Here is a 24692-nt window from a genome sequence, read left to right as displayed (position 1 = left end):
ATAGTACTCCATTGTAGGAACACACTATATTTTGTTTTCCCATTCATTTGATGGACACTTGATGTGACAGTTAACTTTGTGTGTCAACTAGGCCATAGTACCCAGAAAAGACATCAAGGACCAGTATCCGCGTCGTCTTTCATTTCTTTGGGTAGTGTTCTGTAGTTTTCACTGTGTAAGTCTTTTGCCTCCTTGTTTGAGATTATTCCTGAGTATTATATTCTTTTTAATGCTATTTGAAATGAATTGTTTTCTTAGTTTTCTTTTCGGATCGTTCATTGTTAGTGTATAGAAACACAACTGATTTTGGTGTGTTGGTTTTGTATCCTCCAACTTTGCTGATTTCATTTATTCTAATAGTGTGTGTGTAATCTTTGGGGTTTTTACATATAAGGCCATGTTATCTGCAAACATAATTTTATTTCTTCCTTTCCAATTCTGATGCCTTTTATTTCTTTTTCTTGCCTAATTGCTCTGGCTAGGACTTCTAGGACTATGTTGAATTTAAGTGGTGAGAGTGGGCACCTTTGTCTTGTTCCTGATCTTACAGGAAAAGCTCTCCATCCTTCACCATTGAGTATGATGGTGGCTTGTCATATACGTAGATGTGGGACCTATATACGGCTTCTATTATGTTGAGGTATATTCCTTCTATTCTTAGTTTATTGAGTGTTTTTTTTTTTTTTTTGTTAAAGATTTTATTATTTCCTTTTTCTCCCCAAAGCCCCCCAGTACATAGTTGTATATTCTTCGTTGTGGGTTCTTCTAGTTGTGGCATGTGGGACGCTGCCTCAGCGTGGTCTGACGAGCAGTGCCATGTCCACGCCCAGGATTCGAACCAACGAAACACTGGGCCGCCTGCAGCGGAGCGCGCGAACTTAACCACTCGGCCACAGGGCCAGCCCCTTTATTGAGTGTTTTTTATCAGGAAAATCAGGTGTTGAATTTTGTCAAATGATTTTGCTACATCAATTAAGATAATCATTTGATTTTTTTTCCTTTGTTAATGTGGTATATTACCTTGATTGATTTTTGTATGTTGGGTGATCCTTGCATTCCAGGAATAAATCCTACTTTGTCATGATGTGTAATCCTTTTATTATGCTATTGGATTCAGTGTGCTAATATTTTTGTTGGAGATTTTTGCATCAATATTCGTGAGGGATATTGACCTACCGTTTTCTGTAATGTCTTTGTCTGACTTTGGTATCAGGGTGACGCTGGCCTCACAGACTGAGTGAGGAAGCGTTCCCTCCTCTTCAAGATTGTGGAAGAGTTTGAGAAGGATTGCTGTTAATTCTTTAAATATTTGGTAGAATTCACTAGTGAAGCCATCGGATCCTGGGCTTGTGTTTGCTGGGAGGTTTTTGAGTCCTGATTCACTCTCCATACTAGTCGTAGGTTTATACAGATTTTCTATTTCTTCATGAGTCAGTCTTGCTGGGTCATGTCTTTCTAGAAATTTGTCCATTTCATCTAGGTTATCCATCTTGTTGGCATTCGGTTATTCATAGAACTCTCTTATAATCCTTTTTATTTCTGTAAAATTTGAAATGTCCCCTTTCTTTTCTAATTTTAGTTGTCATTGTCATTGTCTTTTTTGTTTTTTCCTTAGTCACCTAGCTGAAGGTTTGTCACCATGTTGATTTTTTTGAAGAACCAACTCGTGGCTTCATTGATTTTTTTTCTATTCTCTATCTTTTTTTTTTTATCTGCTATAATATTTATTCTTTTCTTCCTACTGCTAGCTTTGAGTTTAGTTTTTTCTGTTTTTCCCCTAGTTCCTTAAGGTGTAAAGTACATTGTTAATTAGAGACCTTTCTTCTTTTTCTTAATTTTTTTGTGAGGAAGATTTGCTCTGAGCTAACATCTATGCCAATGATCCTCTATTTTGTATGTGGGTTCCTGCCACAGCATGGCTGACAAGTGGAATAGGTCCGCTCCTGGGATCTGAACCCATGAACCCGGGCCGCTGAAGCAGAGCACGCAGAACTTTAACCACGCGGCCACGGAGCCGGCCCCATTTTCTTTTCTGATGTAAGCATTTACAGCTATAAACTTCCTTCTTAGCACTGCTTTCACAGTTTTGGTGTGCTGTATTTTCACTGTCATTTGTCTCTAGATATTTTCTGATTTCCCTTGTGGTATGTTGCTTAATTTCCACATAGTTATGAATTTCCCTTCTGTTATTGATTTCTAGCTGCATACCATGCTGGCAAGAGCAAATACTTTGTATGGTTTCAGTCTTTTTAAATTTTTTGAGACTTGTTTTATGGCCTCACATATGGTCTATTATGGAGAATGTTCCACGTGCACTTGAGGAGAATGTTCTGCTGTTGTTGGCAGGCAGGTTCTGTATATTCTGTTAGGTCCAGTTGGTCTGTAGTGTTTGCTCAAGTCCTGTTTCCTTACTGATCTTCTGGCTGGTTGTTCTAACCTATGGAGAGGCAGGTATTGACGTCTCCTACTGTTATTACAGAGCTGTCTGTTTTGCCCTTCAGTGTTTCAGTGTTTGCTGCAGTTTCTTTAGATTTATCTTTGTTGAAGTTCATTGAGTTTTTTAAATTTCTATGTCCATTTCTTTCCTCAAATTTGGGAAATTCTTGTCCTTTCTCTCCCCTTTCTCTCTCTTTCTCCTCCTGGGACTCCAATAATGCATATATTGTCTTCTTACTGGTGTCCTACAAGTCCCTCAGGCCCTCTTCACTTTTCTTCATTTTTTTTCTTTTTGTTTCCCTGATTCGATGATTTCAAGTGACCTGTCTTCATGTTCACGGCTTCTTTTGCCTGTTTGGGTATGCTGCTGAGCCCCTTTATTGAGTTTTTCAATTCAGTTACTGTATTTTTCAGCTCCAGAATTTCTATTTGGTTCTTATATTATATAATGAATATATATATGAATATAATGAATATATATCTCACTCTTTTTGATATTCTCCTTTTGTTCATAGATCATTTTCTGGATTTCCTTTAGTTCTCTGTTCACGTTTTCCTTTAGCTCTTTGAGCATATTGAAGACAGTCACTTTAAAGTCTTTTCTAATAAGTCTGCTGCCTATATTTCTTCAGGGATGGTGTCTGAAGATATATTTGGTTCCTTTGAATGGCCCATGTTTTTCTTTTTCTTTGTATGCCGTGAAATCCCTTGTTGAAAATTACTCCTTTGAAAAAACAGCTGTGTCTTTCCAGTCTTTGCAGAGTGGCAGGAAGACCACTAATTAGAACACATTCTAAGACTTGTGATCGACCCAGGGTGATGGCTTAGGACTCAAGTCCTTTCTGGGCATGTGTCCTGCCTGGGCCTATTTATGTACGTTTGCTTTTCCCCATATACATGACTGATTTAAAAAGTCTTAATTTCCCAAAGAGTCTCGCCCCAGCTTCTTCTTGGGGCCTTAGATGTTCTCTTGTATTCTTCTGCCCATACTGTCTTGTCCCAGGCATCCACAGGTCTGCATTCCACCTGCAGCTGTTACACGTGGTGCCTGCCGCTGCCTTCCATGGCTTTTGCCAGCCCGAGATCTGAACTGCGCTGTCTCTCCCTGTCTGAGCTCCATGTCAGGCGAGAAAGAAACTAGCCCCTTAGGCAATCCACAGACAGGTCAGAACATTGCCAATGAGCTCTCTGGCCAAGGGAGGAAACCAGGAAGTGGGCTGCTTCCTTCCAACCAGAGTTGTGCCAGGAAGGGTTGGGACAAAGGGAAGTTAAAATGCCACAAAATTTCCTACCATTTTGAATGTTGCTTTTTTTGACTAGGCACTTACCTGGTTGCTGTACATCTTTGACTGGTTTCCAGAGGTCCTGTAGAGTTATTTTAGTCAGTCTCTAGCTGTTGTTTTTATTTTTTAAATGTTTTCACAGGGGTAATAAGGAGCTTCTTAGCCTGCCATCTTCAATCTCTGTCTCTTTTTTTTTTTTTTCACTTGAGGAAGATTAGCCCTGAGCTAACATCTGCTGCCAATCCTCCTCTTTTTGCTAGGAAGACTGGCCCTGAGCTAACATCCGTGCCCATCTCCCTCTACTTTATACGTGGGACACCTGCCACAGCATGGCTTGCCAAGCAGTGCCATGTCCACACCTGGGATCCAAACTGGCAAACCCTGGGCTGCCAAAGTGGAACGTGCAATCTTAACCACTGCACCATGGGGCTGGCCCCCAATTTCTGTCTTTTGATTAAAGAGTTTAATATATTTACATTTAAAATAGTTACTTATAAGGAGGGACTTGTTTCTTCCATTTTATTATTCATTTTCCATATGCCTTATAGCTTTTTACCCCTCATTTCCTCTATCCCTTCTTTTATGTTTGACTTTTTATAGTGACATATTTGATTCTCATTTCCTTTTGTGTGTATTCTATAGATATTTGCTTTGTGGTTACCATGGCGACTGCACCTGACTATAAGGTTATAACAATCTAATGTGAATCTCTGCCAACTTAACTTCAGTAACACACAAAAAGTCTGCTCCTCTCCAGCTCCGTCTCCCCCTTCTGTTATTGACATCCTAAATTATATCTCTATGCATTGTGTGCCCAATAATATAGATTAGTAGCTTTTTTATGCATTTGCCTTTTAAATCCTATAGAAAATTAAAAGTGGATTTACAAACCAAAATTACAATAATACCAGCTTTTAGAATTGCCCATGTATTTACCTTTTCTGGAGATCTCGATTTCTTCTTACAGCTTCGAGTTACTGTCTAGCATCCTTTCATTTCAAACTGAAGCGGTTTCCTTAGCATTTCTTACAAGGCAGGTCTATTGGCAACGAACTCCCTCAGCTTTTATTTATCTGGGAATGTCTTAATTTCTTCCTCATTTTGCGGAACAGTTTTGCTGGATGTGGAATTCTGACAGGTTTTTTTCTTTCGCCAGTTTGAATAAGTCAACCTGCTGCTTTCTGGCCTTCAAAGTTTCTGATGAGAAGTCTGCTGATAATCTTCTTGAGGATCCCTTGTATGTGACAAGTCACTTCTTTTGCTGCTTTCAAGATTCTTTGTGTCTTGGTGTGTCCTTGAGTTTATTCTACCTGGAGTTTGTTGAGCTTCTTAGATTTATAGATTCATGTCTTTCATTAGGTTTTGAGAAGTTTGCAATCATCACTTCTTCATTCTTTCTGCCCCCCCCCCTCTCCGTTCTCCTGGGACTCCCACAATGCATGTGTCTGCTTGATAGTTTCCCCACAGGTTCCTTTTGTTCTGTATACTTTTCTTCATTCTTTGTTCTCAGTAATTTTAACTGTCCTGTGAGTTCATTGATTCTTTCTGCTGCCCACTTAAATATACTTTTGAGCTCCCCGAGGGAATTTTTCATTTCCGTTATTGCACTTTTCAGCTCCACAACTCCTTCTTGGTTCCTCTTTATGATTTCCGTCCTATTGATATTCTTACTTTGTTCAGCTATTGTTTTCCCGTCCTTGTCTGTGTCTGCCTTCAGCCCTTTCAGCAGCTTTCAGACAGCTGTTTTAAACTTTTGTCTAGTACGTCGGCTGTCTGTGCTTCCTCAGTGGTGATTTCTGTTGACTTAATTTGTTTTTTTGAATGGACCATACTTTCTGGTTTCTTTTGTATACCTTGTGACTTTTTGTTGAAAACTAGACATCTGGATCATATAATGTAAATTTGGCAATCATATTCTCCTCTGGGGAACCAGGGTTGGTTTGTCTTTTCCGACTTTTGAAGGTGCCTCTGATCAGCCTGAGGTGAAAGTTTAAGGTCTTCTCAGGTCTTTCCTGAGCCTGTGTCTCTCCCTGGGCATGAACGTGGCTTTCTAAATTCCTCTGTGTACACGGTTGCTTTTCTATTTTTTTTTTTCCACACAAACACGTTTATCAACTCACATTTTTCATTCATCAGGACTCCTGGCACAACTTAGTTTGGTCCTCTGCTGAGGGTCTCATAAGGCTGCAATCAAGGTGTCACCAGACTGCATTCTCCTCTTAAGGTTCAACCAGGGAGGAATTCTCTCTCACCTCCTTCTGGTTGTTGGCAGAATTCATTTTCTTGCACCTTTGTGACTCTGGGTCCTGGCTTACTAGTTTTTGGCTGGAGGCCATCCTGAGACCATAGAGATTGTTCATGCAGTTGCTTCTGAATGTCCTAATCCCTAAATGTTTGTTTGGCTCTCAAAAGGGGAAAAAAGTAACAAGACAACTGAGGTGGTTCCTTTAACTCCCCTGGAAGCCACCTGAGCCAGTGTGGGGTGCGACACTGGATGCCTGTCTCTGTGTCTGCACCTCCTCCATCGGAAGCAGCAGTCAGATCAGAACACAGAACCCAACAGCTGGAGGCCCAGGCCCTTGTGGCCTACCTGGGCTCTGGCACGTGGTACCAGGAACACAGGCAGGGCTGCCTCCCACAGGGCTGGGGGTGCGGGAGGGGCAGCCGCTACCACACGAAAAGCTGAAATTGACTGGAATTGACCAACGCGCACCACAATTTGCCAGCCAGGATTTCCCCTGGAAGTTGCCAGCGTTCCAATAGCCTCCAGAATTCCAAAATAGTTACATCAGACAGATTCTGCCCTTCCAGCTTTTGTCTAAGAGAGGATCCCTAGTGCTTCCTACCCTGCCGTCTTCCTTGGCATCGCTCTGGCCATACTGTCTTTATTTCCCAGCCTGTCACAGTCACTGGACACAGGGTGTGTCTGTGGCTGGCACACACACACACAGCAGCCTTGCACTCTGCCGGCTGTGAGGGGCATGGCCCCCCAGGGTGGGAACCGAGTCTGGTTCATCAGAGCTTTTTCTGCTGTCACCGTCAGAATACTTTCAGGTCTCATCTCAAGGTTAGCACCAGGTAATTAACTGGGGCTTTAAGCAAGTCAGTGTACCTGTGTCCCACCCCTGCACTGCCTACTCTCTGGATGACTTTTTTTTTTTTTGAGGAAGATTTGCCCTGATCCAACATCTGCTGCCAATCCTCCTCTTTTTGCTGAGGAAGACTGACTCTGAGCTCACATCTTTGCCCATCTTCCTCTACTTTATATGTGGGATGCCTGCCACAGCATGGCTTGATGAGCGGTGCCAGGTCCCCACCCAGGATCCGAACCAGCGAACCCCAGGCCACCAAAGCGGAATGTGCGAACTTAACCACTGCACCACCAGGCTGGCCCCGGGATGACTTTTTTTTTTAAACTCTACTCTTTTGAAACTTTCTTGTTTGCCCCTTTTCCTCCCCTCCACCAACACAGGCACTGGCTTTCCCTCAGGTAGCCACATTCACAGCTCGCTTGTCTTCCATATTTACCTGGCGACTGGAAACAGATATGTTATAGTCGTGCACCATATGACAATGCTTTGACCAATGAGGGACCACATATGCGATGGTGGTCCCATGAGATTAGTACCATGGAGCCTAGCTGCATGGTGGGCTATACCATCCAGGTGTGTGTAAGTGCACGCTATTATGTCTGCAGAATGACAAAATCACCCAACAACGCATTTCTCAGAGCATACCCCTGTCGTTAAGCGATGTGTAACTGTACGTATACAAAATGCCACGAGGCAGGATGGCATCGTTCAGAGTCGAGTCAGAACCTGAGACTGAATCCTGGCTTTGTAACTTGACCTTGGGCCTATTACCTAACCTGTGCCTCAGTTTACTCATCACGGCTCACACTGTCCTGTCGCAACATACGTGTGAAACCACGCTCCTCCCCACGGAGGGGCCCTGCTCACCTTCCACATCTTGCTCCCCTCAGCACGCCTCGAGCACAGGGGGCCAGCTGCTGCTCTTCCCCCATCCGGCCAGGAGCCGTCCTGAGAACCAGGAGCGGCCTCGGCGGGCACTTTTCAGACACAGAGTCTCCAACCATCTTCTGGGGCTCTGGGCAAAGACAGGCCCTAGTTGACCTCCCGGGAGACGGGGCAGGATTAGGAGGAGCTGGGAGAATCCTGAGTTGGAATCCGGCTGCACAGTCCACGGCCGGGTGACACTGGGGGATTACTTAACTCCTGAGCCTCGATTCCCTTAACGTAAAATTAGATTAAAATAAAACGATCCGTTGATACACACACAGCAACACAGATGATTCTCAAAGATGTTGACAAAGGAATCAGACAAAGTGACATCATGTCTGAACAGTCCTACCCTCCGATGGCCGGGAAGGGCCCAGGGGAGCCTTCCGGGGCCCTGGAAATGCATGGTGCCTTGGTCTGGGTGGTGGTAAATGAGTGAATACAGATATAAACCATCAGCAAGTTGCTCCCCAGGTGAAACAGATGCAGAGCCCACGCTCAAAGCTGCAGCCACAGCCCGAGAGGAGAGACCACCCAAGGGACGTCTGCCGTCTCCTGCCCCACGTTCCACGGGAGGGCTGGGACCCCAGCTCCCAACGCCTGCCCAGTGCCTCGCACTGCCTCACGCCCTGGCAGCGCTGAGTGACTCTGGGGAGCCTGTACACCCCCATGTTGTCTGTTAGTCTCCCCCCCAATTCTCTGATTATGAAAAGATTCTGTTTTCCGCATGGGCCAGGCAAGCTCTCCAGCTGTGGCTCTCTGTCTGCTCCCCCTCGCCCCAGCCCTTCCCTGCGCTGAGCCCCCGACGTCCTACCCCAGCTACCATTCCCAAGGCTCGCTCTCTGGCCCCTAGTGCCCTCTGAGCTAGGCACAGGGAGGGAGGGGTAGGCCAGACACAGGGCAGGCCAAGCACCTGCATGTCCCCCCTCTGGCTGGGCTCCCCTCTCCCATTTTTGCCCCCTCTTCCACTCACCACATAGCAGTCGCAGGCAGCTGGTGGGAAGGCCACTGCGGGGCATGTACTCCCTTCCCCTGGGTGGAGGGACGCCTGGGGCAGACGGGCACGGGCGCGTGCGGGACCAGCCTGCAAGGCCAGTCCTGCAGCTTGGCCGGGAAGCCCAGATGACCTCGGGTGACCTGCAGAGACTTGTTAACCACATGGAGCTGCCACTGGAGCCAGCCAGCTGGGGGCCCCAGGACCACCTCCCCCTGGGCTCAGAGCCCCCAGCCCTCCTGGCCCCAGGAGGAGTGCTCCACCCCCAGGATCCCCGTTCTGACATCAGTGTCCTAAAGGGCTTCTGACCTGAGCGTGGCACTGGCTGCAGGAAGGGTTCGGGATTGTCTCCTTGCTCACAGCTGGACCACACATTCCCGAAACGTGGGCACTGAAAGTCCCACTGGCTTTGGAGGGGAGGGTAGTGAGGGAAGTTGAGTCACTGTGCAGGATCCTCCATGACCCCTCCCACCACTGTCCCCACAATTCCTCAAAGCCAGCCAGACCCGCACAGGGAGGAACCTGCGAGGAGGGGGTTTGCTGTGACCTCTGCAGGGCGGACGAGGCCTCAGGGCACAGAGTGACTCAAGGAAAGGAAGAGTGCTGACCAGCACTGGGGCCTGCTCCCCTGCCCCCAGGGGTCACGGTGGGTCTAGACATCCGTGTCCTTAGCTCTTGGGTGTTGGGGGGGCCAGAGTGACCCAAACCCCAAGAACTACCTCTGGCCCCAGTGGCCCTGTCCACCAGTCCTGGGGGCCACGGGACAGGAGCCTCACCCAGGGGAGGACAGGAGGGAACGCCTCTGACTGTGCTCGTGCTGTGGGCCCCAGGTGCCTGCTGATGGCTGCAGTGCTGGACGTCGTGCCCAAGTGGTGACACTGCTGCAGGGGACCTGAGACCAGGCCCAGCGCCCACGAGTTGCTGGTGACAATCCGTGATGGCGGCAGGGTCATATACGATCTGTCATCGTGAAAAGGCTGCTTTGTGCAGACCAGACAAGGAGCTGCCAGCGGTGGCGGCCCTTCTGGGGACAGGTGGCATGCACCCGAGCTTGACACAAAAAGAATCTGGAGGCCTTGGGACAACGTTAATGGAAGCCAGACTGGAAGAAAAATGAAGAGAACTAAATCTGGAGGCCATTAATAAAGACCCGGAAAGCCCCACTCTTGACTCAGGCTTAACGTCGAGAGTGTTACAAATAAACTAAGCGAAGAGAACTTGAAACCTACGGAAAGAGCTGAGCTGACGGCTGATGTGAGGAAATAGCTCCCGCTGTAGGCGATGCCTCGAAGCACAGCCCGTGTCAAGGAACCACACCTGAAACAGCCTCCGGAATCCACCGGAAGCACGAAGGACAACTCCAGGTAGCACTGCAAATGCCCTGGGGCACAATCCTCAGCTCCAGTGAAGCTTACAGTCCTTCTCAGGAGAGGCCAAGGACGGGGCAGGACAGTGGATCAGCGCAGGGAACGGAGCGAAGTATCAGACAAGCCTGGGGGGCATGGGGGCTGCACGCTGGGTGACACCAGAGGCCTGGCCTAGCATCGGGGTCCGTCCTGCTGTAGGTGAGATGCGGCCAAGCCTCACCCAGCTCAGCTGCCCCTGGGCCAGTCCTGCGGCTCGGCCCACGTCGTGGAGGAGACATGGCCGGGGGAGCCGGACCTGGATGCGATGCTCCCTTGGGAAATGGAGATCCCTCCGAAGGCGAGTTGGAAGGATTTTTGAAGAAATGGACTGAGGTGGCTGAGGTTTGAAAACACCGGAAGAAAGATGGAACCAGATGTATGCTGAAGTAGCAAAAAAAGATAAAAATCATCAATGCCCTTAAAGATCACATTAAAAACTCCAAATAGGGAACATTTCACCACAGTTTGAAAAAATACACATTCTTCTGTTTAATAAAAATGAAACAGCATTTCATTTTTATTTATTTTTTTAATTTTTTTTTTTTTTTTGAGGAAGATTAGCCCTGAGCTAACTGCTGCCAATCCTCCTCTTTTCACTGAGGAAGACTTGCCCTGAGCTAACATCCGTGCCCATCTTCCTCTACTTTATACGTGGGATGCCTGCCACAGCATGGCCTGCCAAGCGGTGCCATGTCCGCACCGGGATCCGAGCTGGTGAACCCCGGGCCGCCGAAGCAGAACGTGCGAACTTAGCTGCTGCGCCACTGGGCCGGTCCCTATAGATGCATTTCAAATCGTTATGTTGCACACCTTGGACTAATACCCTGCTGTAAGTCAATCATATCTCAGTAAAACTGGAAAAAATAAAATTCACAAACATAAAAAAGTTAAAAGTTAGAAATCATTTAGAAATGTATCAATGATAATTCACACATGAAAGTTGTAGGACCTTCTGTGTCTGCGCTCGGCATTTACCCGAAGGGATGGAGGACTCTGAGTCATTCTTGCAGCTGTCCGGGCATCAGGTTCTCATTCCTGAGTCAGGGAGCTCCTTTATCTGAGGGAAAGAATCTTTATTTATTGGTGACTCCTGAGCACGCAACTAAGAAAGCTTGTGCCAGGAACAGGACCTGGATATTATCAATTTCCTATTTCCCTTTATGACTCTAAAATGAAAAAAAAGACAACACAGTGACAAATGAAAGGAAGTCGGGCCAGCAGGAACTGCACTGAGATAAAGAAATGAATTTCTACCAAATATTCAGTCAAGAATGAATTCCCTGTGAAAAGAGAGGAGAATCTTTCTGAAGCAACTTGAAAGAGCCGACATGCGTGTGAAGAGCTGGGACCCGGTAAAGAGGCCAAAACTCTTCCAGAAACATCAGAAATCCCTAATGGCCAATTCTCAAGGCCAGCTCATTTCCCACGAGAGAAACACTCGCAGCAATTTGGGAAAAGAAAACGCAGACTTCAGAGAAAAATGACTCAGAAGGGATGCCAGGTTTAACATATGTCCCCGATGTTTCAGGCAAAGCATCTGGCAGAGGCCCAGGAGGCCTGTCAGGGAAGCTTCTGGAACCAGATTCCTGAGGAAGAAGGAACGTGGAGCTGTGATGGTGCAGGGAGCCAGGGGGCGACCCACGTCCCGCACAGCCCCAGGCCCTCTGGAGAGGGACCCTCCACTGGCTGTGTCCATCTTCCTGATGGCCAGGCAGAGCCCAGACACCGGGCCACTCACCTGCCCAGAACCACTGACTCTGGTCCTCCCCTCAGACTCAGATGTTGCCAAGAGGTCCCAGGACCCAATCCTGGCACCACCTGTCCTCCCCTTTATTCAGGAAAATGAGGATGACGCCCCCCTGGAATTCTCTCCTCCAGTGGTCTTTGTTGGCCCAACACATACTCCACTATCAACAGAAATGTCTACACCAGGTGCCAGATTCCACCTTCTGTCTACACAGCCTGAGGCAGTCATTTGCCAAAGTGCCAGTTGGAAGATCCAGAATGTCAGCTAGACACCTTCATCTCTGTACTAATTTTTTTTCTCTTTTAGCTTTTAGTTCAGAGATTATACGGTGGTTTAAATTAGAATGTTGACAGAATTATTCTTAGAATAATGATTAACAATTGAAGAATATTTAAATATGAATCTTATAATTGCTGCCACTTCATTCTATTTGTAGGTAGTATTAACACAGAATTTTTGTTGTTGACAAGTCTGCTGAAATAATCCATAAACACAGCAATAATTTTTTGTCTTTCTTCTAAAATAATTTTGACCGTTTTCTCTTTTTGGTTTTATTGCTGTTAAGTGATTACACAATAGTTCGAATGAAAGCTTTGTAACACTCGAATTCTTAGGATATGATTTATAAATGTACATTATAAAAATGTGAGTCACATCACAAATTTATTTCTATCTTATTTGGCTTCTGGCTAGTATAAAAGTAGTACTTTTGTTCTGCTACTTAACAAGTTTCTTCTACTGGCCCAGAAACAGAGCAATTTCTTGTCTCTCCTCTAAGGCAATGTAGAATGTTCTCTCATTTAGTTTCACTGATGTAGTCAAGTGATTAAGTGCTCAAATGGAAACCTGACAACAGTTACAATCCTTTGGGGCTTACTTTAAAATTGCACTGTATTGAAAAGTGAATTTCATGGGTAACTGTTTCCTCTTTTGCTGTGTCTGGACAATGTGAGGGTGGGAGGACAGACTTTCAGCTGGTGCCATGTCACTCACGACATGACCTGGACTGAGTGTACCCGAGGATCTCAGAGTTCATGTCTGTGAACTAAAGGCTGGATTTTAGTCTAGTTTTTAAGACTAATGTGTTTACATAAATGATTTTTCATTTACAATTTAAAAAATTTACACTTTTTAAAATTATAGCTCAATAAAACATAAAAATAAATTTGAATGAAATGCCTAGAGTGTGACATCAGCAGGATGGCGGACTGGGGAGCTCCAGGTCCTCATCCCCATGGAACATGAAACAAACAACTAAAGACTGGCTAAAATAACTTTCCAGGAGCTCTGGGAATCAAACATTGACAGCAATCAGGCAAACACCCAATCAAGAAAAAGCTACATTCAGAACGGTAGGAAATTTCAAGGTGTTTTCACTTACCTTCCCTGGCAGAGCACAGCATGCTTTGGGGGAAGTGGCAGCCTGGTTCCCAGATCCCTCTCACAAACGGGAGAGAGCAAAGCAGCTCGAATTTGCAACGTCCTAACCTGTCAGGGGCTGCCTGAGGGACCGGTCTCTGTGTTGCCGCACTTGGAGCTCAAACAGCCAAAAGCAGCACAGCTTGAGTCTCAGAGGAGAGGGGGCTGTGAGAGGCTGCAGGCACAGCTTGTGAAAACTGCAAGGGGATCACCTGCAGACACCTGGGGCAGGAAGACAATAGGACATCTGAGGCCCCAAGAAGACAGGGGTGACACTCTTAGGAAAGTTAAGACATTTAAAAGCAGCTGTGTATACGGGGGAATTAGAATAAAGCACACACGCAGGGGACATGCCCAGAAAATGTCTGAGAAGACCTTAAGCTTCACACTGGGCAGATCAGCAAAGGTTGTCTTCTGCACGGAGCCAGTCTGCAGAAGGGGATGGGTGGCTGTTTTTTCAAATGCTCAATTTTCAACAAAAGATCACAAGGCATAAAAAGAAACAAGAAAACATGGTTCACACAAAGGAAAAAAGCAAATCTCCAGAAACCATGAAACATCAGCGTCAGGCTTATCAGACAAAGACTTTAAGACAACTTTCCTAAATATGCTCAAAGAGCTAAGGGAAGACATGGACAAAGAACTAACGGAAATCAGGGAAATGATATATGAACAAAAGGAGAATATCAACAAAGAGAGAGAAATTATATGAAAAAAGAAAGAGAACCAAATAGAAATTCTGGAGATGGAAACTATAGTAAGCGAATTGAAAAATTCCCTAGAAGGTTCAACAGCAGACCTGAACAGGCAGAAGAAGGAATCAGTGAACTTGAAGACAGGTCATTTGAGGGGCCGGCCCGGTCGTGCAGCGGTTAAGTTCACACGTTCTGCTTCGGTGGCCCGGGGTTCGCCAGTTCGGATCCTGGGTGTGGACCTATGCACTGCTTGTCAATCTATGCTGTGGCAGGCATCCCACATATAAAGTAGAGGAAGATGGGCACAAATGTTAGCTCAGGGCCAGTCTTCCTCAGCAAAAAGAGGAGGATTGGCAGCAGATGTTAGCTCAGGGCTAATCTTCCTCCAAAAAAAAAAAAAATTACATATTAAGAAAAAAAAGACAGGTCATTTGAAATCATTGAATCAGAGGAGAGAAAAGAAAAAAGAATGAAGAAAAGTGAAGAAAGACTAAGGGACTTATGGGACACCATCAAGTGGACCAAAACATGCATTACGAGAATCCCAGAAGGAAAAGAGAGGAAAAAAAAGGAACGGAGAGATTATTTGAAGAAATAATAGCTGAAAACTTCTCAGAAGGAAAAACATGGATCCATAAACCCAAGAGGCTCAAGGACTGCAAGTAGGATAAACACCAAAGACACATACTGACACACATTATAATTAAACTGTCTAAAGCCAAAGACAAAATCTTTAAAGCAGCAAGAAAAGGATTCCGCACGTATAGGGATCCTGAATAAGATTACCAGCAGAAAACCTTGGAGACTGGAAGGCAGTGGCATAATTAAAGTGCTGAAAGAAAAAAAGCCCATCAACCAAGTTTTCTATAGCTGACAAAATTGTCCTTCAAAAAAAAGAAGAAATTCAGACGTTTCCAGATAAATGAAAGCTGGAGGAATTCCTTACCACTAGACGTGCCTTACGAGGAATGCTTAAAGGTAGATCTTCAGGTTGAAATGAAAGGATGCTAGAGAGTAACCCAAAACCACATGAAAGGATAAAGTTCTCCAGCAAAGGTAAATACATGGACAAATATTGTAATTTTGTTCTGTAACTCCACTTTTAATTTTCTACATGATTTAAAAGGCAAGTGCACAAAACATACAAATCTATGTTCATGGGCACCTAACGTATAAGGTTGTAATCTGAGACGAAGTAACAAACGGGGGGTGGGCAGAGCCGTAAAGGAGGAGAGTTTTTGTATGTGATTGAAGTTAAGTTGGTATTAATTCCAATTAGATTCTTATAACTTTAGGATGTTAAGTGTAATCCCCGTGGGAACCGCAAAGAAAATATATGTAGAATATACCTGAAAGTAAATGAAGGAAATCAAAATGTCACTACAAAAAAAAATCAAATGAACACAAAGGAAGGCAGTAATAGATCAAATGAAGGGCAGAAAAGCTATAAGACATAGAGAAGAGATAACAAAATGGCAAAACTAAGTCCTTCTCTACCAGTAGTTAGTTTAAATGTAAATAGATCAAACTCCATAACCAAAGAAACAGACTGGCAGAATGGGTTAAAAAACAGGATCTAACTCTATGCTGTCTACAAGAGACTCACGTTAGATCTAAGAATACACGTGGTTGAAAGTGAAAGGACAGAAAAAGATTCCATGTAAATAGTAATGAAAGGGGAGCAGGTGTAACTATACTAATGTGAGACAAAATAGACTTTTTCTCTCTCTCTCTTTTTTTTTCCCCGAGGAAGATTAGCCCTGAGCTAACATCTGCCAATCCTTCTCTTTTTTGCTGAGGAAGACTGGCCCTGAGCTGACATCCATGCCCATCTTCCTCTACTTTGTACATGGGACGCCTGCCACAGCATGGCTTGCCATGTGGTGCCATGTCCGCACCCGGGATCTGAACTGGTGAACCCTGGGCCGCCGAAGCGGAACGTGTGCACTTAATTGCTGCGCCACTGGGCCGGCCCCAGACAAAATAGACTTTAAGACAAAATCTACTAAAGAGACAAAGAAGGGCATTATATAATGATAAAAAGGTCAATTTACCAGGAAGATAGAACAACTATAAACATACATGTGCCAAATATCAGAGCTCCTAAATACATGCAGTGACCATTGACAGAATTGAAAGGAGAAGCAGACAGCCCTACAAGAATAGCAGGAGACTGCAGTGCTCCACTTTCAATAGGAACAGAGCCACCAGACCAAAGATCAAGAAGGAAACAGGGCGCCTGAACAACACTATAAGCCAACTGGACCTGACAGGCCCATACAGAACCCTCTACCCAACATGGCCTTATATATAGAAAAACCTAAGAAAATGCATGCAAAAAACTGTTAGAACTACAAAACGAATATACACCACATTCCTAAGGGGCCTTTTTAAGCATTTTTATCGAATTACCCCCTCAAAAAGGGAACAATATCATTCCTGTTAAGAAATCATGGTCTAGGGGGCTGGCCCCATGGCCAAGTGGTTAAGTTCACCGGCTCTGCTTCAGCAGAAGAAGCCCAGGGTTTCACCGGTTCGGATCCTGGGCACAGACATGGCACCGCTCATCAGGCCACGCTGAGGCGGCGTCCCACATGCCACAGCTAGAGGGATCCACAACTAAAAATACACAACTATGTACTGGGGGGATTTGGGAGAAAAAGGAAAAATAAAATCTTAAAAAAAAAAAAAAAGCAAGCATGGACTAGCACAAGAATAATAATAATGTATTGTGGAGTAAATAACATACGTAGAGGTAAGATACATGACATTAACAGCACAAAGCATGGGAGGGGAGAAATTTAAGTTACTGTTTGCTGTAAGATTCTTAGATCATAGGTGAGGTGGTATAATATCATTTGAAGGTGGACTCATAAGTTCGAAATGAATAAAGTAACTCTAGATAATTCACTAAAAAGAATGCACGTTATCCAGAAATAGATAAAAAGGATCACAGAGCATCACCAGGTTTTATCACACACAAATATTTTATCACGCCACATTCATAAGGCGTAGGAGTTAAAATAATACTGAACCATATTTGGCGGCATTTTATTAAAGATTTTTCTTTAATATGTAGACATGATATAGGTCCATACTTTTTCTTAAAGCTCATTAAATTTTAGAATTAAATATAAGCTAAAGATGAAAAGTATCTCACACTATTCTAAGGAGTCCCATATGACCATGAGATGCTTAGACACCATTTCCCAAACTTTTCTGTTTTACAGACCAATAATATACTGACCTGATTGTATAGCCTGGTATATAGTTATTAATTTTTCACTTTGCCAAGAATGACATTAAAAAAATTAATAGCAGTCATCTGTATTACTAGCATTTCATTTAAAAAGGACATTTTAACATCAAAACTTTTCACAATAAAAGACTATCGTTTTGATTGTCCTTTACGAAAACCTCCCTTTGGTGCATCGACTTTTCTCATTTTTCTCCTGATGGGTGAAAACTTCAGCACCAGCTCCCAGTGCTTCGTGATCCAATGTTTGCTACCCCTGGTTTTGACCCTCTTCCCCCCATTAGCTCGTTCATCAGCCAGAGGGGGGCCGAGTGTCCCTCAAAATACCCTTTGCCCTCCTGAAGCACCCACTACCCCTGCAGTTGGTCTCCTTGTCCCCCCATCTTCCAGGTTTCTTGAACCCCACCTTTTCCATGAGACCCAACTCTTATCCTTTATCTCCCACAGTCCTCTTTTCAAGTGAAGCGTTTCTGAGAGCCCTTAGTTCTTACCTTTTCTTCAAGAAACCAAACTGAGGCCTATCTTTCCACACTTTTTTTTTAAATCATGTTTTCCCAACAACTTAAATGGTTTTCTCCCTAAGAAAATTTCTGCCGACACTATTTTAAAGTAAATGGTTTACTTCCTGATGAAAACAAACACACAAAAAACTGTTAGAACTAAAAAACGAATTCAGCAAAGTTGCAGGATACAAAATCCACAGGCAAAAATCAGTTGTGTTTCTATCTGCCAACGATGAACAGCCTGAAAAGGAAATTAAGGAAACAATTCTATCTACAGTAGCCTCAAAAACAATAAAATAGGAAGCAATTTAACTGAGAAAATAAAAGACTTGTACACTGAAAACTATAAAACTATGAAATGAAAGAAATTGATGGGGCTGGCTCCGTGGCCGCGTGGTTAAGTTCGCACGCTCCGCTGCAGCGGCCCAGGGTTCAGATCCTGGGCGCGGACATGGCGCCGCTCATCAGGCCACGTTGAGGTGGCGTCCCACATCCCACAACTAAGATATACAACTGTGTATGGGGGGGGAGTTGGGGAGATAAAGCAGAAGAAAAAAAAAAAAAGATTGGCAACACTTGTTAGCCCAGGTGCCAATCTTTAAAAAAAAAAAAAAAAGAAATTGAAAGAGACAAAAAATAAACGAGAAGACATTCCAGATTCATGGATTGAAAGACTTAATATCGTTAAGACCTCATTACTACCCCAAACCATCTACAGATTCAACACGACCCCTATAAATGTCTCAACAACGCTCTTGCAGAAATAGAAAAATCCACTTAAAACTCATATGGACTCTCAGGGACCTCCAATTAGCCAAAACAACCTTGAAAAAGAACACTGTTGGAGGTCTCACACTTCCTGATTTCAAACTGTCTACAAATCTACAGCAATAAGCATGGTGTGGTCTGTCAGAAAGACAGACATAGAGATCAATGGAATAGAATAGAGAACCCATAAATAAATCCCCTCACATGTGGCGGCCAAATGATTTTTGACAAGGGTACCAAGACCACTCAATGGGGAAAGGATAGTTTTTCAACAAACGGTGCTTGGGGAACTGAATAGCCACGTGCAAAAGAAGGAAATCAAACCCTTAAGAAAATAAACCATAACAAAAATCACTCAAAATGGATCAAAGACAAACAGAAGGACTAAAACTACAAAACTCTCAGAAGAAACACAGGGGCAAAGCTTCCCGACTTTGGACTGGGCACTGATTCCTTGCGTATGACACCAAAAAGCTCAGGTAACAAAGGAGAAACTAGATAAATTGGACTACATCAAAATTTAAAACTTGTTCAAGAAAGGACACTTGCAACAGAATGAAAGGGCGACCCCCCAAAATGGGAGAAAATATCTGCAAATCATATACGTGATGAGGAGTTAATATCCAGAACATAGAAAGAACACCCACAACTTAAAAAAATAACCCAATTAAAAAATGGGGAACAGATTTGAATGGACATTTCTCCAAAGAAGATACGCAAATGGTCAATTAGCTCATGCAAAGATGCTCAGTTTCACTCATTATGAGGGAAACGCAAACAAAACCACAATGGGTAGATACCACTTTGCACACATTAAGATGATTATTCTCAAAAAACAAGTGCTTTTATCAGAAAACAAGTGTTGGCAAGGATGTGGAGAAACTGAAAGCCTGTGGAAAACTGTATGGCGGTTTCTTTTTTTTTCAAGATTGTTGCTGAGCTAACATCTGTGCCAATCTGCCTCTATTTTAGGTGGGTTGCTGCCACAGCATGGCTTGATAAGCAGTGTTAGGTCCACCCCCGGGATCTGAACCTGTGAACCCCAGGCTGCAGAAGAGGAGCACGTGAACCCAACCACTACTCCACTAGGCCGGCCCCCAAGTATGGAGCTTCTTCAGAAAATTAAAAATAGAATTACCATATGATCCAGCAATTCCACTTCTTTTTTGTGTGTATACCGACAAGAATTGAAAGTTGAGTCCAACAGACATTTGTGCACCCATGTTCATAGCAGCATTATTCACAATAGCCAAAAGATGGAAGCAACCCAAGTGTCTATAGATGGGTGAATGGATAAACAAAATATGGTATATATATGCAACGGAATATTATTCAGCCTTAAAAAGGAAGGAAATTTGGGGCCGGCCCGGTGGCGCAGCGGTTAGATTCACACGTTCTGCTTCTGCAGCCCAGGGTTCACCAGTTCGGATCCTGGGTGCGGACATGGCACTGCATGGCAAGCCATGTTGTGGCAGGTGTCCCACGTATAAAGTAGAGGAAGATGGTCAGAGATGTTAGCTCAGGGCCAGTCTTCCTCAGCAAAAAGGGGAGGATTGGCAGCCGTTAGCTCAGGGCTAATTTTCCTCAAAAAAAGAAAAAAAAAAGGAAGGACGTTCTGTCACATGCTACAACATGGATGTACCTTGAGGGTATTATGCGAAGTGAAAGAAGCCAGTCCCAAAAGGACAAAGACTGTGTGATTCCACTTACACGAGAGCCCTGGAGTGGGCAAACTCAGAGACAGAAGGGAGAAGGGCATTTGCCTGGGTCTTGGGGAGCGAGGAATGAGTAGCGTTTAATGGGGACAGAGTTTCTGTTCGTGACGATGAAAAACGTTCTGAAGACAGACAGTGACGATGGTTAGACAACGACGTGAATGCACTTAATACCCCTGAACCGTACACTTAAAAATGGTTAAAATGGTAAATTTTGTTACGTATGTTTTACCACAAGAAGAAAATAAACTTCACAGTACTTACCTTGAAATAGCGTTTGGATAATCGGGGCGTATACCGTGTGTGGCCCCATAAAGGAGCCCTTTCTCTGAGCTTCCTCGGCTCCGGAGGGCCCAGCGCCTGGAGATATCACATCGGGGTGAGGAAGCTGAGGCTGAGGGTCACGGAGGCGTGGGCTCAGCTCTCCGACTCAGGTCCTTGATCTTTCCACTTGCAGATGGAGCTCCGAAGAGGCTGGATCTCCCCCGGGGCCTCTCTCCTGTCTGGCTGTTCAAGGCTGGTTTTCCTGGACACCAGGATCGGGAGTGTGGGTGAGCCCGGCGTGAACCCCGGCCCTTCCTTCGTGGAACCAGTACACCGACTCCGGACGCCAACCATCCAGGCTGAGCAACACGTTCCTTTCCCGACACCAGCCACACGCCTCTGCAACCACCACGCACCACGCCGACCTGCCAAGAGCACGAAGGCAACTTCAGGCTTCTGTTCCGAACGACTCCTGACCCCAGGCTTGCAAGGCCTTGTCACACACAGCGCCAGGAATGTCAGAGGGGTGCCCTCCACACTCCGGCCTGTCGGCTGCATGACAACACCCATTAGCTGCCAGTCTGCAATCACCTGCCATTTAGGTACATGGCTCCTGTCCTTCCAGAATCCAAGGCACTTTTTCACAAAGACAGCCCTCTAAGAAATAGAATAACTTACAATTAGCTCCAAAGAAAGAACGGAAGGCTCCAGTCAGCTGGACAAAGCCTGGCCCTGGCCTCCAGCACGGTTTGTGGACACACTGGAGTCATAGGATTCCATCTGCTTCTCCACAGTTGGCTCTGGGACCTGGGACGAGCTACTCGACCTCTCTGAGCTGGAAACCCCTTCTCTGTAAAGTGGAGGGCTGCCGCCATGGCCTGAGGACTGGGGACCAGCATGAAGACCTCAGGTTGTAGCCAGCAGTCCCCCGCACTGTGCAGGGGCTGGCATCCCGGCCATAATGCAGCGCCACCCTCTTCTAGTGCATTTGGTTCCAGCCCCTTGGACCGGACTTGGCGTGAGATTTGAGTGAACTCAGCTGCAGGCGTCAGCCCGTGCTAGCCTGGGACAACGGGGGTGACAGGGGTGGCCTTGGAGAGTCGAGGGCCTGAGAAGGCCTTGCTGACTGGCCTGAGGTGTGTACAGGCCGCGCTCCTCACAGCAGCTATGGCACTTCCCAACGGGGCAAGTCCTTTTAAACTCAGGATCCTATCTTCAGGGCTAAAGCAGCAACCCCACCCTCTGTCCTGCTTCCCTCTTTCTCGTCCTGCTGACATTACAGCTGTGCTGGGGACCGTCCCTCCCACGTCCCCGAGGGCAGGCCTCTTCTGCTTTGTTCACTCCACCTAAGGTGCGGATGGATGGATGGGATAAAGGACGACGAGCACAGAGAGGTGCTCCAAGCACCAGGAAACGGCCCAGCCCGGCCCATCTCCCCTCTGCACGCACAGTGACACGACTGTGGCCCTGAAACATGTAGCCAAAGCTGAAAGGGAGATTACTGGGCACGCTGTCACCAAAGTCAGGACCAGCATTCCTCGTCACCATCACCAACACACGGCGTGTCTGGTTCAGAGCCAAGTTCCAGGCCGAGACTCTGCCCAGGCAGCACGTGTCCGTCACCACGAAGCCACACTGGAGCATGGCCCGTGGTGGCCTGGGGACCTCTGGTCCCCGAGGCGCAGAGGGGTACTCAGGCAGAGGAAACACCTCATGGAAACAAGCATTTTAACACATAAGGGACAACACATCCTTTTATAAAATATTTATTCTAAAAAAATCACACTGTACAAATTTAAAGATAGAACACTCTCAATGCTCATATTTATAAAAATGTGACCACAACAGGCTGGAGTTAACGAACAAACTTTCGTTGCTGCTGTCTCTTTTTAAATTAGGAGGAAAGAGTGATTTCTTTCAGGTACAATCATAGTAAACGTCTAGACGGCATCCAAAGAGCCAGGCGATAAAACGCGGCAGGCGCCCAGCCGACGCCCCCAGCCGTTTCCTCCCGGGGGATCCACATCCGAGTGACGGGCCGGTGCCCCCCAGGGCCACGAGGCTCGGCTGATCCACGGCAAACGCTCCGTGAGACTCCCAGAGCTGTACATACAGCATCCAAGTTTATGCTTCGAGAAAAACCAGCCCAATTGGTTCCTAATTTCCTGGTTTTCTAGCAAAGGGGTTTTCTGTACACTTGTTACAAAGGTCTGTACAAAAGCACGAAGCTCTGGGAGGTGTTACTGCTGCAGGCGTTAAAAACGGACAACAGGGAATTGCTTTCTACAGGTCGATCTGTACATTCACACTGAGGGAGGAATACGATAAAAAAAATTCACAAATTCCAGACCAGGGAATTCTGGTTTCTTAAAAGGTTATTTTAAAAGCTTAGACTAAGTTTCAGCTCTGCCACTTCCGATCGCCTCACCATCTCACAGTTCAGCTCCCCCTCTTTCGCACACGCGCTGTCAGGAAGGCGACTGCGACAGTACAGTGAGGACTTCTCTAAATAACACGAACGAGGCCGAGAGGCGTCTCAAAAGCCAGTGGGCTCAGGGCCCGAGGCGCCCTTCACATTCCGGGTGGGGGGCAGCCGCGGTCAGAGCCATGGGTGCCAGGCGGGGTCCATGCGGCACAGGTTGTCCAGGCTGTTCGCGGCGGCCACCAGGGTGTTCACTTTGCTCTCCCCGCCCTCGAACTGGGCGAGGTTGTGCAGGCGGGTCATGATGGCGGTGACAGCTTTCTGCACCAGGGACACCAGCTGCTGGCTGTCCATGTTCTCGGGCTGCCCTGCAGCTGAGAGAGGAGAGGAGGTGTCCTCCTGCGTTTTCTTGTGCCAAGCAATGATCTCGTCCCGAAGCACAGTTTTCAGGATGCCGTCCACCTGCGCGAGGAGAGAACGAAACAACCCGTGTGTAATGGAGAACCACCCAGAGGCGCAGCTGCCCAGCCAGACTGAGCTCGGCCACACGGGCCGCCGGGACCCAGGCAGCCGCAGCACAGGGCCGGGGCGCGTGCCCTGCAGATGCGCTGGGAAGCCACTTAGAGTGTAACTACTGCCTCCACGTGGAGCAGCGACCGAAATGCCCCAGCGCCAGGCACAGCATTGCTGTCTAGTCTTCAACAGAGCCAGTGCACACGCACCCAAGGGCACCTGCAGCCATCACGCTGCTGACTCTGGCGGCAGAAAACACTGCTGAGACCACTGCCTGACGCGGGAGAGCTGAGCCTGAGCCGGGAGGGGACCGTACCCCTGGGGAGGGGCTGCCCGTCCACGATCACATTTGGGGAACGCAGAGTGCTTTCATTTTAGGCACCAGGACTGTTTAAAAGTGACTTCAGACTAACACGTAGAGGGTTTTATCCTGCCTGACTTGGTGCTAGACAGAAGGGGTTTGGGGAAGAGATTCCCATACAGAATGGTCTACGTTTTAGCTGAACTTGAAGGCACTCACTACATTTAGGCTGTGAAGAAATTTGGGCCCAGAGTTTGGAGAAGGCCCAATTCTTTCCCATTTACATGAGCGCAGTCTATGCAAAGAGTAATGCAGGGTGTTGCTGCAAGGTGTAACAGACCTTTAAAATGTGGAGAGCCTTTACAAAAGGAAAAACAAACAAATGGGACTACATCAGACTAAAAAGCTTCTGCAAGGCAAAGGAAACCATGAACAAAATGAAAAGACAACCCACCAACCAGGAAAAAATATTTGCAAACCATATATCTGACAAGAGGTTAATTTTCAAAATATATCACGAACTCATACAATTCAACAAAAAAAATGAACACCTGAATCAAAAATGGGCAGGGGATATAAACAGACGTTTTCCCAAAGAAGATAAATAGGTGATCAACAGGCACATGAAAGACATCATTATTATTAGAGAAATGCAAATCAAAACCACAATGAGATACCACCGCATGCCTATCGGAATGGCTATAGTTAAGAACACAAGAAACAACAAGTGTTGGGGAGGCTGTGGAGAAAAGGGAACCCTCAGACGTTGCTGGTGGGAATGCAAACTGGTGCAGCCACTATGAAAAACAGTATGGAGATTCCTCAGAAAATTAAAAATAGAACTACCGTATGACCCAGCTATCCTACTACTGGGTATCTATCCAAACAACTTGAAATCAACAATCCAAAGTGACCTATGCACCCCTATGTTCACTGCAGCACTATTCACAA

The 24692-nt window shown here is 45.9% G+C and overlaps 1 protein-coding gene across 8 annotated transcripts in view; it reads right to left on the bottom strand.

Annotated features, from left to right (window-relative positions):
• Window positions 1-22255: 22255 nt before the first annotated feature.
• Window positions 22256-24692, bottom strand: part of TRRAP (transformation/transcription domain associated protein) — a 117281-nt gene continuing 114844 nt past the window's right edge. For all 8 annotated transcript variants that reach the window (XM_046667796.1, XM_046667800.1, XM_046667799.1 and 5 more), the window contains one exon: window positions 22256-23389. In XM_046667796.1, the coding sequence (XP_046523752.1) occupies window positions 23105-23389 (285 nt within the window). In that variant the 3' untranslated portion in view covers window positions 22256-23104. The remainder of the gene's footprint in view (window positions 23390-24692) is intronic.

Source organism: Equus quagga, chromosome 7 (genome assembly GCF_021613505.1).
Source record: "Equus quagga isolate Etosha38 chromosome 7, UCLA_HA_Equagga_1.0, whole genome shotgun sequence".
Lineage (NCBI taxonomy): Eukaryota > Metazoa > Chordata > Mammalia > Perissodactyla > Equidae > Equus > Equus quagga.
The sequence above is the reverse complement of the archived record's forward strand: the minus strand, read 5'-3'. Positions and strand labels throughout refer to the sequence as shown.